Here is a 15,297-nt window from a genome sequence, read left to right on the forward strand (position 1 = left end):
CTGCCACTGTGAGCACGATCAGCTGTCCGTCCTGTCTCCCTGTAGCGCTGTCTTAGGCGTCTCACAGTATGGACATTGCAATTCATTGCCCTGGCCACATCTGCAGTCCTCATGCCTCCTTGCAGCATGCCTAAGGCACGTTCACGCATATGAGCAGGGACCCTTGGGCATCTTTCTTTTGGTGTTTTTTACAGTCAGTAAAAAGGCCTCTTTAGTGTCCTAAAGTTTTCATAACTGTGACCTTAATTCCCTACCGTTTTTAAGCTGTTAGTGTCTCAATGACCGTTCCACAGGTGCATGTTCATGAATTGTTTATGGCTCATTGAACAAGCATGGGAAACAGTGTTAAAACCCTTTACAACGAAGATCTGTGAAGTTATTTGGATTTTTACGAATTATCTTTGAAAGACAGGGTCCTGGAAAAGGGCTGTTTCTTTTTTTGTTGCTGAGTTTATTTAAGTTCAACCAACTATTGATATCAAATTGATAAACACAGCATCTAATGGATGACACCTTTCATGGCTTTGATCACTTCAACAAACTGTAAAATTAGACCCAGGCTGTGACACTACAGGCATTAGAGTACAAACAGTTCCAAACAAGTAGGCTCCATGGAAGTTTGTCGTAGTTGTGCATTCATTCCTCATCCAAGCTAAGTTTCAGTTAATATCATGGCATTTGTATGCAAAGCGCTCTCCTCATTTCTGAGCATTTAGATCTACCTGTTACTCCTGCTAAGAAACGAGGGGCCAAATAGTTTTGTTCAAAGTAAACTAACAAATCAGGACTGCTTTCAGCTGAAAATGTGATTGTTTCCCCCTGATCTCTGTCAGAGCACATAATGTCTCACTTCTTCCAGTTGGAGTGATAAGCAGACAGGGCCTGAGACCCAAGAGCCTGCTTGGAGCTGGATGGACATTCCAGCCAGGATTACGGGATCTGACATCATCACTGTGTTTAGCTGTTTTACAGTACGAATGAATGGGCCTGCAGTCTTTGTGTCTGACCAACAGCATTAGGACAACACAGGCTTTAAGAATGTGCCATTTGTTTTCCGAGAGGGGGACCTTTTCCGTCTATTCAACTTCTAAGAAGTCAAGACCATTTTTACAAAAATATAAAAAAAGCTTTGCTGAAAAAAACACTTGCACTGTCCATAGGGTACATAGAGTTAAGTGCCCTACTTTTAAGTCCCATCAAACTTCCTCTTGTGAATTGAGCCTGGAACTTTCAGCCCATAGAGCACTTCCCCATAGAACCCTTCCCTGGGCATCTCCAACTGTTGTGTCACATTTAGTCCCAGTGTGTGTTATGGGTGCTGCAGGTTGAGTCTGATGAGTGTTTAAAATGCCATGCTTTTTTTAGGACAAATTCTCTATTCTAAACTACAGATGAGAACAAAATGTTCTCACTCTGACCTGAAGACCAACAGAACGTTCTCACTCTGACCTGAAGAACAACAGAACGTTCTCACTCTGACCTGAAGAACAACAGAATGTTCTCACTATGACCTGAAGAACAACAGAATGCTCTCACTGACCTGAAGAACAACAGAATGCTCTCACTGACCTGAAGAACAACAGAATGTTCTCACTATGACCTGAAGACCAACAGAATGTTCTCTCACTGACCTGAAGACCAACAGAATGTTCTCTCACTGACCTGAAGACCAACAGAATGTTCTCACACTGTCCTGAAGAACAACAGAATGTTCTCACTCTGACCTGAAGAATAACAGAACATTCTCACTCTGACCTGAAGAACAACAGAATGTTCTCACTCTGACCTGAAGAACAACAGAATATTCTCACTCTGACCTGAAGAACAACAGAATGTTCTCACTCTGACCTGAAGAACAACAGAATGTTCTCACTCTGACCTGAAGAACAACAGAACGTTCTCACTCTGACCTGAAGAACAACAGAACATTCTCACTCTGACCTGAAGAACAACAGAACGTTCTCACTCTGACCTGAAGAACAGAATGTTCTCACTCTGACCTGAAGAACAACAGAACGTTCTCACTCTGACCTGAAGAACAACAGAATGTTCTCACTCTGACCTGAAGAACAACAGAACGTTCTCACTCTGACCTGAAGAACAACAGAACGTTCTCACTCTGACCTGAAGAACAACAGAATGTTCTCACTCTGACCTGAAGAACAACAGAATGTTCTCACTCTGACCTGAAGAACAACAGAACGTTCTCACTCTGACCTGAAGAACAACAGAATGTTCTCACTCTGACCTGAAGAACAGGAGCATACTTGATGAAACAAGGCATTGTATTTGATTTTCCCTTTATAGTGAAGAATCTGGACTTCTCAGCTACAACTGATGAATGTAAATAATACATAGCACCATGATTGTATGGCATACAATAAAAAAAAGCTTTGCTTGGTTACTGTAATCCACCTCAGTGAGCACAGCAAGAGGGGGGAAAAAGTATCATAATCCAATTTGAGGTCAAAGTATTTATCAGGTTATGGAACCTGCCTGAGAAGAAAGGTAAATAAACTAGTTACATAAGTCATCCTTGCACCTTTTCATTTGTGAAATTTGCCATTGAGCGCTGGCCCACAGAGCACACTCCAAGAGTTCTGATAATGATCTGAGGAAACAACAAACAAGCCGTCCTGTACCACTGTCTGCTATGGCAACTCCTTAGCGTGCTACGAATGGGATGGTGGTTCGTTCGGTTGACTGGGAGGCAAGGTCTTTTGTCGTTTAAGGATTCCTTTTGTAGATCACAACTCGATATGTGCAGATTTGTTTTTAAAGGAGAGAGCAAACGAACCCCAGGAAATGACCTGTGAGATGGGTGCTCTATCATCCTATATGTGATACAAAATAGGGCTGTCCCTCGTCTGTTCTCTTGACCAATCGATTGGGCGAAAATGTTTAACGTGTATTTTTCCATATTGACACATCCTATGTGTTTTAATCAAATCAGCCATATTCACTGAGCTTATTAATGCTTTAAGCACACGCTTTGATTAAATAATTAAAGACTCACAGTTGACTAGAGGGAGTCTGACCAGCAATTGATTTGATTGTGCCGGGCCGGGCCGAGACTTGCCTTGCTATGTGACTAGAACCCGTTGTCTCTCTCTCCTTCCTATTGCAACAACTACTACAGATCATCGAAGTGTATTATCGCGCTGTCCGTTTTCCTGAAGCTGCAACATAATAACAGCCATTTCTGACTGAAAAGTTCTGTTACCAAAATCCCTCATTTGTTTAGGAAAAACATCCCCTATTCCCTCAACCCTTGCTCTCTTTAGGTGACATGTTCGCATCGCATAGACCAAAGACCTACTCGCATGGGACTAGTATTACTAGAGAACGTCGGTTATGTAATTATTACTCAAGAATGTCTGTTATTCCAGAGAACGATTCGGGTGGGATTAGTTTTTTTCCCAAACTTGCCCATGTAATTCTTTATTTTGTCCCCAAAATAAATGGACAGTTATGACTGAAGCCTGGAGCTTTTTATTCTAGGTGTGAAGATACGGCATTTCAGCATGTCCATGTGATAGGGCCACACTGATAACTTGGGAACCAAGCTGGAGTTTTTAAACCATACCAAACCATATTTCCTATAGTGTCAGCATAATATTTGAATTGAGGAAGTGTGACCCGACCTCCCCCAGTAAAAACTAATCCCATCCGAATAGGGCACAATAAGGCCTAACCTATATCATAATCACATCCATAAATTGGTTGTAACAAACTTTGAACATCGACAGCAAAATGGAAGCAGAGGACTTGACAAACTCGAAACGAGGGAATATTTACTGATTGCCCAGGAGGTAAAGGTGATGTGTGGAATAAATGTGACTAGTTGTGGAACATACTGGATATCAAGAAAAAGAAGGCAAGGAGCCAGCGCTGAGTGCACATTATGTGTTCCAAACAGGTGTTGTATAGATTACATCATCATAAGTAGGCTTATTATTATTTATTATTATAATAATACCAAGAAAAGGGAACATTGTTTTTATTATAAATATTACTTTTCCGACAATTTGGAACCATGTTAACACTAAATATATTATAAATAATACCAGAGAGGCTATTTGAATGAAAAAAATAAAGTGTAAAGCCTTATATTTATTACAGCAAACTGATTAAAAACAAACTAATTTATGGAATTGTTTACTTGACATGTCGTTGCGTGAGGCTTGGTGCTGACAGAATCAGTAGGCTATTAAACAAACACTCAAACAGAGGCAACAGAAGCAGAATCCGTCTTATTTCTGTAGATATATTGATGATTTTAAGAAGTCAGAAACGGTTAACAGTTAGACTATTGATTGTAGACTAAACTGATTTTCACTCCTCGCCTTTCTTAGACAATAATACAAGGGCTGTTTTCTCGTCTCCGTCGCTGCCTCTGCCACATTGCCCCCAACGCTCTAGCCTAGTGGTTAGAGCGTTGGACTAGTAACCGGAAGGTTGCAAGTTCAAACCCCCGAGCTGACAAGGTACAAATCTGTCGTTCTGCCCCTGAACAGGCAGTTAACCCACAGTTCCTAGGCCGTCATTGAAAATAAGAATTTGTTCTTAACTGACTTGCCTGGTTAAATAAAGGTACATTTAAAAAAAATTAAAATAGCTCTCAACACCAATATGCTGGTTAACTTTGCTATTGTGCACATAGCAACATGGTTTAGGAAAAGGCGCCACATCAACATATTATTTTTGTTGCTACTGCTTGACTAAAGATATCTTGGTCGACCAAAAGCCTATCGATAAAGAAATCGTCCAGTCGACTAAACGGGGTCAGCCCTAATACCAAGGCAGAGAAACTTCCATCAGAGAGCCATTACTGAATCATGTTGAGGCAGGTCACACAGAATTTTTTTATTTGGCTAGCAACCACATGGGGGTGGAAGGATCTTTCAGTACTTAGGGTGAGGTACCGCACAGTCTACTGAGTTACACCTGACGGTAAAGGGTAGAAAGATGTGGGGAACAACCTAATAGCACCCTATGGGGAGACGGACATAGACCGTGTGGAGCGAGTTCTGTGCCCATCTTCTGTGGCTCAGTTGGTAGAGCATGGTGCTTGCAACACCAGGCTTGTGGTTCAATTCCCACGGGGGACCAGTTTTAAAAAAGTATGACAATTAATGCACTCACTACTATAAATCGCTCTGGATAAGAGCATCTGCTAAATGACTAAAATGTCAATCTTAGAACACAGTTTCTACTGTATTTTAGGCTATGTACCTTGTTTTTAACATAGCTAGGCCTTGTATTTTACTGTACCTTGTAATCCCAATTTCTACTGTAGCTAGTCTCTCTACTCAGTAATTGTAGCTCGATTCTGCTGTAGCTCATCTCTACTCTAGCTTGTTTCTGTCCGGTGGCCTTTGATCATTTGCTTGAAGGCAACAATAAATGGAATGTGGTGTTGCTTCAGTCCGTTTCTCAGGATGCAAAGTTAGGGGATCTTAATGAGGGGCGTTGTTGCCTAATGTGACCAGAGAACCTTTTGTAATGAGCGGTACACATTCTAATGGTTCTCTTTTGTGGGCCCCCTCTTGTAAAAGCCGCAAAGGGTAATGCAATAATTGTAGTAGAAGACAGGAAATTCTTAAAATTCAAGAGGGCAGAATTGTTTTTTTGTTGTTGTTGTGCGATACAGAAGAACATTTACAAGCAGAGGGGGCCTATGAGTGAAATAGGCCTTTTGTGCATAGAAATGTGCATAAATAAACCAGCTGTTCCCAGCACTTCGAGTATTACAAACCAGTTCAATTTATATGCCTGTTGCTTGGCTGTTGGCGGATTAGTGCAAGGAGCTTGGTTGGGTAATCATTCAATGTGTTGAAAACGTCAGGAAAACAGCAGCAAGTTATCCATGACAAAACATAGACAACCTCCCAAATACCAATTGTGTTTTTGCCAAAGACTAACAACAACCTATTTGTTGCACCACTGCATATAAACCTACCTTAAAAACAACACACCATAACCATGTACATATCACCCTAATCCCCTATACTTGAGGGGTTCAACAAATGCATTAGGGCTCTCCATCCAATCAGGCATCAGTATGGATTCTGTGTGATTGTACAAAAGGGGGATTTTTTTTTTTTTTTTTTAAGGTTAAGTGTGTATTATCCTCCACCACATCCAAAAAATGAATAATTTTGCGACAGAAGTGGTGTCACTCTCTAATGGTCTCCTGCTGAGCTGTCTGGATGAGCATTAATATGCTGGGGATGATGAGCAGTGAGCACCGCTGGGCTGCATACCAAATGACACACTATTCCCTATATAGTACACTACTTTTGACCAGGACCCATAAGGCTCTGGTCAAATGTAGTGCACCACAAAGGAAATAGGGTCCGATTTGGGACGTAGACTGTATCCCCATCCAGATCCAGCTGTGTGTGACTGGGCCCTGGGACCATTGGCCTGAGTCTGGCAAGCCTAGGACAAAAGCAGGTAGACTAATGACCATAGACATGGCCCTTCTGGCAATCCTTTGAACACCTAGCCTAGCCATTCTATTGCATGATATATATGCATGTACTGTATGTATGCATGTACACTAGCGGTCAAAAGTTTTAGAACATCTACTTATTCAAGGGCTTTTCTTTATTTTTACTATTTTCTACATTGTAGAATAATAGTGAAGACATCGCAACTATGAAATAACACGTGGAATCATCTAGTTACCAAAAAAAAAGTTAAAATATATTTTGATTTGTTTATATTTGAGATTCTTCAAAGTGCCACCATTTGCCTTTATGACAGCTTTGCACACTCTTGGCATTCTCTCAACCAGCTTCACCTGGAATGATTTTCCAACAGTCTTGAAGGAGTTCCCACATATGCTGAGCACTTGTTGGCTGCTTTTCCACTCTGCAGTCCGACTCATCCCAAACCATCTCAATTTGGTTGAGCTCAGGGGATTGTGGAGGCCAGCTCATCTGATGCAGCACTCCATTACTCTCATTCTTGGTCAAATAGCCCTTACACAGCCTGAAGGTGTGTAAAACAAATGATAGTGGCACTAAGCCCAAACCAGATGGGATGGCGTATCACTGTAGAATGCTGTGGTAGCCATGCTGTGGTAGCCATGTTGGTTAAGTGTGCCTTGAATTCTAAATATATCACAGTGTCACCAGCAAAGCACCCCCACAACATCCCACCTCCTCCTCCATGCTTTACGGTGGGAAATACACATGCGGAGATCATCCATTCACCCACACCGCGTCTCACAAAGACACGGCGGTTGGATCAAAAAAATCTCAAATTTGGACTCCAGAGCAAAGGACAAATTTCCACTGGTCTAATGTCCATTGCTCGTGTTAACTTTTAAGAAGGAACACCTGTTAATTGAAATGCATTCCAGGTGACTACCTCCTGAAGCTGGTTGAGAGAATGCCAAGAGCTTGCAAAGCTGTCAAGGCAAAGGGTAGCAATTTGAAGAATCTCAACTATAAAATATATTTTTAGTTGTTTTACACATTTTTGCTTACTACATGATTCCATTTGTGTTATTTCATAGTTCGTCTTCACTATTATTCTAGAATGTGGAAAATAGTAAAAATAAAGAAAAACCCTTGAATGAGTAGGTGTTCTAAAACCTTTGACCAGTAGTGTGAGAGTGAGAGAGAGGAGAAAGAGAGGGAGAGTAGAGAGAGAGAAAGCACGTGTGTACTTACTCCCTTACTACATTTTAACAAAGATAACCCAAAAAATAAATGCAGGACTTAAATCTGAGAAACTGTCATAAGATATAATCCTTCCTTTCCTTTCCCTCAAATGAAATGTAGAACCAGATTCACGAGATCAAGGGGAAGTCTAATTAACCTTGCTCCTAGGCACCCAACCAGCTCTGGTCCCCTCAGTACCAGCAATCTGCTGGTGCCACAATCTCTGCAGAGAGCGAACCTTCCTATCGACAGGCCACCCACATTCCAACCCGCTTTGATTATATTTTAGGCCAGGGCTGTGCTCAGTAGGACACAGCGTTGTGGAGTGTTCAGATAGGAACAGGCTTATATTATGTGGAACAGAACAGATGTCAGTTGCTCTATTGGTGATATTTCTATCTACAAGGTGGTGAACGTTACGGCCCAGGCAGTCGAGTAATGGAACCTGCCACTTCCTCAAAATAACATCAACATACTGTAGCTCCGTCACGACGGTGTGCAACATTCAGCTCAAGTAGCATTGAGGTGTGTAACTGACAATCACCCTCTATTGAGGTCAAAGTTCTGCTTGGTGGAAATCCCATTCGTTAAAGTGAGCAGAATGCTTTAGTTCAATCTCCTAGTGGCTTGGCTAGGCCCAGTTTACTCAACCTGGCATCAGAGCCATACGAAACACACTATACGTATTTCTGAGAACCTCCAAGACATATGACATGTACTAATGGTCTAGTTACTTTAGACAAACAAAAGTAGGGAGGTTGGTTCACCTAAACTGCTACATGAATTATCCTAACCTTTGTCGTTAGTTCTCCTAATCACCAATGTAAATTCTCCCCATAATTATTGTTTAGATGCAACAATCTACCTCTTCTGAGAGAAAGACGTATAATACTAGATGTCCTCCAAGATGTATGATAATTTACATCATCCAATTCGTATGCCATTGTATGACCGGGTAAGACGTATGATACTATACATCCTCTAATTCGTATGATATTGTACAACTACTATTCCACTCATAATGTAAACTAATGTACATAATAAATAGGGATTAACAGATTTACGTACCAAATCCTCCGAATTGCACTGAGACCAGGTTGGTTTACTATGCACTGACTGACCTCTGCCTGGTGCAAAGTAAATGGAGCTTTGACTCAGGAGATGACTTCGAGTCTTTGCCCCCCCACCTCCCCCTGCTCTGTGCAAATGGGATTTTTAGGAGTGTAGAGTGATAAGCACAGATGGAAGACTGTTTCTCAAGGCAGGCGCCAGCAGCACGTGCCTTGTTTCAAACAAAACCGCCACACACACTGAATCCTTGAGTCCCAACAAGCGATCTTTTAAACAGGAGACCAACTTGCTTTTTGTCCAACGAACTGCTTTGGGATGTATCAACAAGAAACAAGTATTTGTGTTGATGTTTCATTTAAAGAAAACTAAGTGAATACTACTGTTCAACAGACCATTACATAGGCCTAGGCATAATAACATGCAAATAACATGCAGTACAGTAGCTATACCTGAATGTATCAGAATGCACATATCTACATAATAAAATATCTAGGCAGCACAACTGGGATTTCAGAGTTCAGGTCACAATCACACCATAAAATAAGAATTTGTTCTTAACTGACTTGCCTAGTTAAATAAAAGGTTCAAACAAAATAAAAAATAAAACAAACCTTGACCGAAATAACATCAACAACCACAACAGGGTCAACAACGGCCTCATCATATATTCCATTCTTACATCACATAAATACTCAAATAATATAGTGGAGAGGATTCTCGATTGAATAATCTTCCTGCATAAAATATATAGCCGTTTTGATATTGCATGAAAAGCACACAACGCATTAATCATAGCAACATATGCATAATTATAGGCTGCTCTTAATCAGATGCACACGTTGCCTCCTCTCTCCACATGAGGCCTACTCTACTCCTGTATTGACTCCTCGCTTTCATCTCACTATAGTGGCTATTGCTGTATTGGATTGGGTAGACGATGACCATCAACATGATCTAATGTACAATCAACTCTATTCAAAAAGCTGTTTAGTTTCAAGATGCTCTACATTCGATCGCGTTCCCGCGTCATATGACCCGCGGCAGCGAGCGCACATAACAGGGACAGTAGGTTCTGTCGGGCACGCAATAAAATAGGCTATAACATTATCATAGGCCTACACTGTGATATGGATGCGTGTGAAATATTCTGACTATTGCATGCATGAACATGTGATCGCTGGTCGATATTTGAAGACTGCTTTATATCGAATACCCACCCACCTGAAGAACATGAGATCAGAAAGACGCCGAATGCCAGTTTCGTCGCTGGTCCCATTTTCGGTCAAATGTCAAATCCTTTATTTCGAGTAAATCCTGGTGCCACGAATCCTATGGGATTAGCGTCCAAAGTATCAGAGTACCTTTTTATAGCAAAAGCATCAGGTGACTGACTGATTGAAAGAGCTGCGATGCCTGTTAACATACAGCATAAAAATGTCCACTTCACAATCCTTAGTGTTTATTGTATTCTTGTGGCATGGGACATGGTTTGAAACACATGTAAAAAAATATATTTAAAAAAATCTATAAAGAAACTAAACTAGTGCAAAAAAAATATACTTGATTAAACCGACGAATAGCTTGTTTGACTACTGGTTAATGTACTTGCAGCATGGTGTATCCATTCTGCACACAATATTGCAACATTGTCGCATTTTAGAAACAATGTCTAGCGCTAGACTGACTATGTCCCAGCAAAAATAATCACAAACTGTTACTTTATTGCAATTTTTCCGACTATATAACGATAATCTTTCATCTAGAAAGCTATATGGCATCACCGTTAACATAAACCGGATTTGCATAGGTTTAAGATTGCCAATATTGCTTACTGGTTACCTCACCAGTTAAATCACCAAAGCAATGAGTCGAGTTTGCGTAATTACATTTTACTGACCAAGTTTCACTCTTGCAAACATTACACCTTTCCCAAAATCACATCCAAAGGAAAGTTGACGCCGGAGAAAACATTGACCAGGCATTCTACCGAAGGCTGTGTGTATTCAAAACGTTGTTTGTCCACCACATGCAAATAACGCAATATTGTCTCTAGCTGTCTTCAAAATCCGAATCTTGAATCACAGAAACCATAGTTCGTATTTTAGATATGTCAATCGAGAAAGGATTGCAGTCGAGCTACACTGCTGAAGGCAAATACGAAACCCGTGAAGCTAGCCCGATACGTTAACTGCTGGCTTGGTCGATATCGATTCAATCAATGTTCACTCGTGCGAACGGGAAGTGTGGCATACAAGAAAACAACGAACTAGAGAATTAAAATGAATCCTTTAGATGTAGTTTGTCTAATATTGACGTTTTTCTCGGTCATATAATTCTCATCTCCTCTCCAAGTGCACAACTGTACTCAAGATGGCTGCTTGCATGGATTGTTTTTGATTTTTTTTTCATACTCATCTGTCACTACGCGGGTGAAGCTGTGACTGACACGAATAACGGCCAATAGAAAACGACAAAATATCCCTATCCGTCACAGCTTTATAAAAGCTCTACCAATCCCGTGAGGCATTCTCTTGTCTTGTGTCCTTGAATGAGAGGCAATAAACACGCCCAGGCGAGTGTACTGTGAGTAAAGGTATTGATGATGGGATGGCTGCAGATACGCTGATCAATAAAATTACTGGATATTTTTGTGAAAGGATAGAAAACGTAGTTTTGGTAATTGTTTCCTAGGAGACGCTAATTAGGGTCACATATGCAAAACCTATAAAACCACGCAAAACTCTAAACTCTCTATGAAGGCATCTTTGGGACGTCCCAACTCTGACGTCACGTCATTGAAGTTGACATTTAACAAGGTGGTAGCTAGTTTTCCATCCAATTGGCGAGAGATTTTCATGCGAATATTCTTAGAAACTGCATAAAGAAAATTTGCATTTTCCCACCAGTGGTTTGTTTACAGTAAACGGACATTGTGCAAACAAAATATACTTTTTCGCTAAAGTTTTCATGTATCCTACCCAATAAAAAAATCAGACGTTTAATGTATTTCCAATGAGGGTCTGTATCTTGAAACTGATGCTACATGCATGCAATGTTTTTATAGGCAAAATGTCACTTTCTTTGGTGAAAAAATTGTTTCCCCAACCTTAAAACTTACCGGTTGAGCCTTCTTGTCTGTGTGAGAAAATAACATGTACATAGCATGTAGATTTAATCATTTAAGTGGAGATGGAAAACATTCTGGTATTTTAGCCTGTATTCATTAATATTGATCAACCAGTCTAACGATCACATGGATGTATCAAGGGAGTTAATTTATATGCATTATGAAACCAATATACTGTATGAAACCTGTACTACTGAGGTGCTTTGGAATTCCCCTGGAATTAAACTGTGGTTGCTCCAAATTTACATTTGAAGTGGAATTGAAACAAGTCCAACCTGACTGTCAACCTCTGGAAAGAAGATTTGTTTTTGTTTTCTAACTTTCTAGATTATATTGAATTATGTAAAACAGGTGATTTAAATGCATTATGATGAAGTACATTTGGATGTTAGTTAACAATTTGAGAACTAGAATATGCTCTACATTAGTGTCAGTGTAAACACAAAACTTTCCATGAGCTGCCCCTGGAATTAAGTAACCACACCTGACCTCATTTTTTATTTCAAACAGGCAAGTCAGTTACAAACAAATTCTTATTTACAATGACATCCTACCCAGCCATTTGTGCACCACCCTATGATACTCCCAATCACAGGCAGATGTGATACAGCCTGGATTTGAACCAGGGACTGTAGTGATGCAATTAGCTCTGAGATGCAGTTCCTTAGACCACTGCGCCACTTGGAAGCTCTAGTTCTGCAAACATATAACCCAGGCAAAGTTGACCTAAAGAAAATCAACCTAAGCTTCAGTACGCATGTGGAAAATATCAAGGACACTAAGGGAGGATAGAAAGCCAGGATTTAGTCCCATTTACTCACACCCAAGACCTGTCTCTCCAACCTACTTATGAGGCTATTAGTTTATCTGCCAAATCACTTCAACACTCTCCTGAAACATGGGAAGTATTTGGTTGTGGGGTTCTATATATCACAGGAATACCCAAGATGCCAGGCATTCTTCCCCTGGATGAGCTCATTAACTTTTAATCAGAGTTCTAAAAGTGCAAGAGATTATCCCAATGGATATCAAAGACTTTGCGTGAGATGTCAGGCAGATGTCAGGAGACAGGCCATGCATCTGTTAGAGCGCGTCGTCCCTGTCAGGCTGCTAATGTCCTTGAGAGAGCGTACACGTGTCTTTCTTCTGTGAAGGTAATTACTGTACTATTTCCCAGGATTCAGTTCTGCCAAGTAGCCTAGGACCTATTGTACCTAGTACAAGGTTTAACTCACTCAAAATGACCACTGTGCTTTAACTATCTGGTCAATCTTATTTGAGTACTTAAAAGGCAACTCCCACATATGAAATTACACTTTTGGGTTCATGCAAATTACAACTCTAACCAATGTAGTGCTCAACCACATACTTGCACAATGTAGGCATACTTCACCCTAGCTCTTGCGAGTAGGTAATCACTTGGCTTAAGCACTAGTAAACCACATTACACCCTGTCCTCTTAAATCACATTAATGTTGAGCCTTGGCACATGTTAAGAATAAGAGCCCATTTCCTTCACAGTAAGGCATATACAGTTGTCTTGTATCACCTTACTGTCAGTCCATATATACCAGTTTTTAACCTTGCACTATAATTACTATTTACACGATTGTTTGTACACCATCCCTGCATGATTGAAACCTACATTGTCCCAATAGGCGTCATATTACCATTTCCATCTCTGTTTAACAGCTATATTTTAGACCTTTGCTAATGAAATGTTGTGCAGATATGAAACTGCATGTTAAATCTCACTGGCAAATGGCTGCCAGATGTATATGATCACTTATGACGTTGCTGTGGTGAAATTAAGTTATCCATGCATACAGAACTTTGCGAGATGTTCATAGAAGAAACACTCTTTTAATTTTGAATCATTGTCAGGGGACAAGCCAGTGTAGGGAGGGAGTTGCAGTAGTCTCCCTCCAGCTACTTAACTTGATTTTGCTATTTCATTGAAATTACAATAAAATCACATCATATTTTGTCCGTTTTGGATTATGACAGGTTATACAAGCATTATTGTGAGAAGGATTGTGTGCCATTCATTACAGTATCTGGCACTGGTTAATGTGGGTTGGCAATGCAAAGCTCCCTGTCACCATTGTAAATCAACACTAATTGAAGTTGAGAGGAGAGCTGAGGGGTTGGTGTGTGTGTGTGTGTGTGGCTGCTTGGTGACAGAGGGAGTAGAGGTGACGGCAGATTACCAGTGTGACCTGGGTAGCTATGACATTCCTCCCTGCTCCACTAATCTCATATCCTCCCTGACGTTACCTAGGCTGCAGTGTGTGTGTGTTCATGTTTTAAAAGTTGACATAGCCTACTTTCTAACTAAGGCAATGGCTGATGATAGTTACTAGCCTTACAGGGAGCCCATTATGAGGGCCTCAGGTTTTAATGACATATAATGACCTACACTACTAGTGGCTACACTGGCCTCGCCCAACTGAAAGGCACTTACTGCGAGGCCAATTCAATGTTGACTACTTACCATAATCTTTTGCTAATCAACATTCTTTATCGGGATTCTTTTGCCATTCCCTCTCCCTCTCCCACACCCTCTCCCTCTCCCACACCGTCTTGCTCTCCCACACCCTCTTGCTCTCCCACACCCTCTCCCACACCCTTTCCCTCTCCCACACCCTCTCCCACACCCTCTCCCACACCCTCTTCCTTGTCCACACCCACACCTTCTCTGACACCCTCTCCCACACCCATTCCGTCTCCCACACCCTCTCCCTCTCCCACACCTTCTCCCACACCCTCTTCCTCATCCACACCCACACCCTCTCTGACACCCTCTCCCACACCCATTCCCTCTCCCACACCCTCTCCCACACCCTCTCCCTCTCTCACACCCTCTTCCTCTCCCACACCCTCTCCCTCTCCCACACCCTCTCCCACACCCTCTTCCTCATCCACACTCACACCCTCTCTGACACCCTCTCCCACACCCATTCCGTCTCCCACACCCTCTCCCACACCCTCTCCCACTCCTCTCCCTCTCCTACACCCTCTTCCTCATCCACACCCACACCCTCTCTGACACCCTCTCCCACACCCATTCCATCTCCCACACCCACTCCCACACCCTCTCACACCCTCTCCCTCTCCCACACCCTCTCACACACCCTCTTATCCTCCATATCTCACTGTGAAACAGGAAACCCAGAGGAATCAGATGGTGCAGCATACCTCATTAACCCTGCTAGAAAAGGACGTCTCAATTCCTTTAGGAGGCCATTACTTACTGCAAGTAAATCCTTGTCATCCACCAGTACTCCCTAAATCAAGGATACCGACGTGATATAAGTTACTGGAAACTAGGTTTCTAAATTAACTTCTATGGCATACCAGTAAACACAAACACTGCGGCCCCAATTTCCTACCACATCCTCTCTCTTCGTTTGTTATGCCAAC

General features: G+C 41.5%; 2 protein-coding genes across 3 annotated transcripts in view; both read right to left on the minus strand.

Annotated features, from left to right (window-relative positions):
* Nucleotides 1–11,166, minus strand: part of LOC139380916 (activin receptor type-2A-like) — a 57,042-nt gene extending 45,876 nt beyond the window's left edge. For both annotated transcript variants that reach the window (XM_071124078.1, XM_071124077.1), the window contains exon 1: nucleotides 9,969–11,166. In XM_071124078.1, coding sequence (XP_070980179.1) covers nucleotides 9,969–10,023 — 55 coding nt within the window. In that variant the 5' untranslated portion in view covers nucleotides 10,024–11,166. The remainder of the gene's footprint in view (nucleotides 1–9,968) is intronic.
* A 3,228-nt stretch (nucleotides 11,167–14,394) lies between these two features.
* Nucleotides 14,395–14,835, minus strand: LOC139380128 (keratin, type II cytoskeletal I-like). The gene has a single exon (XM_071122574.1). The coding sequence runs from the start codon at nucleotides 14,833–14,835 to the stop codon at nucleotides 14,395–14,397; it is 441 nt and encodes a 146-aa protein (XP_070978675.1).
* Nucleotides 14,836–15,297: the final 462 nt, after the last annotated feature.

This window comes from Oncorhynchus clarkii, chromosome 22, assembly GCF_045791955.1.
Source record: "Oncorhynchus clarkii lewisi isolate Uvic-CL-2024 chromosome 22, UVic_Ocla_1.0, whole genome shotgun sequence".
Lineage (NCBI taxonomy): Eukaryota > Metazoa > Chordata > Actinopteri > Salmoniformes > Salmonidae > Oncorhynchus > Oncorhynchus clarkii.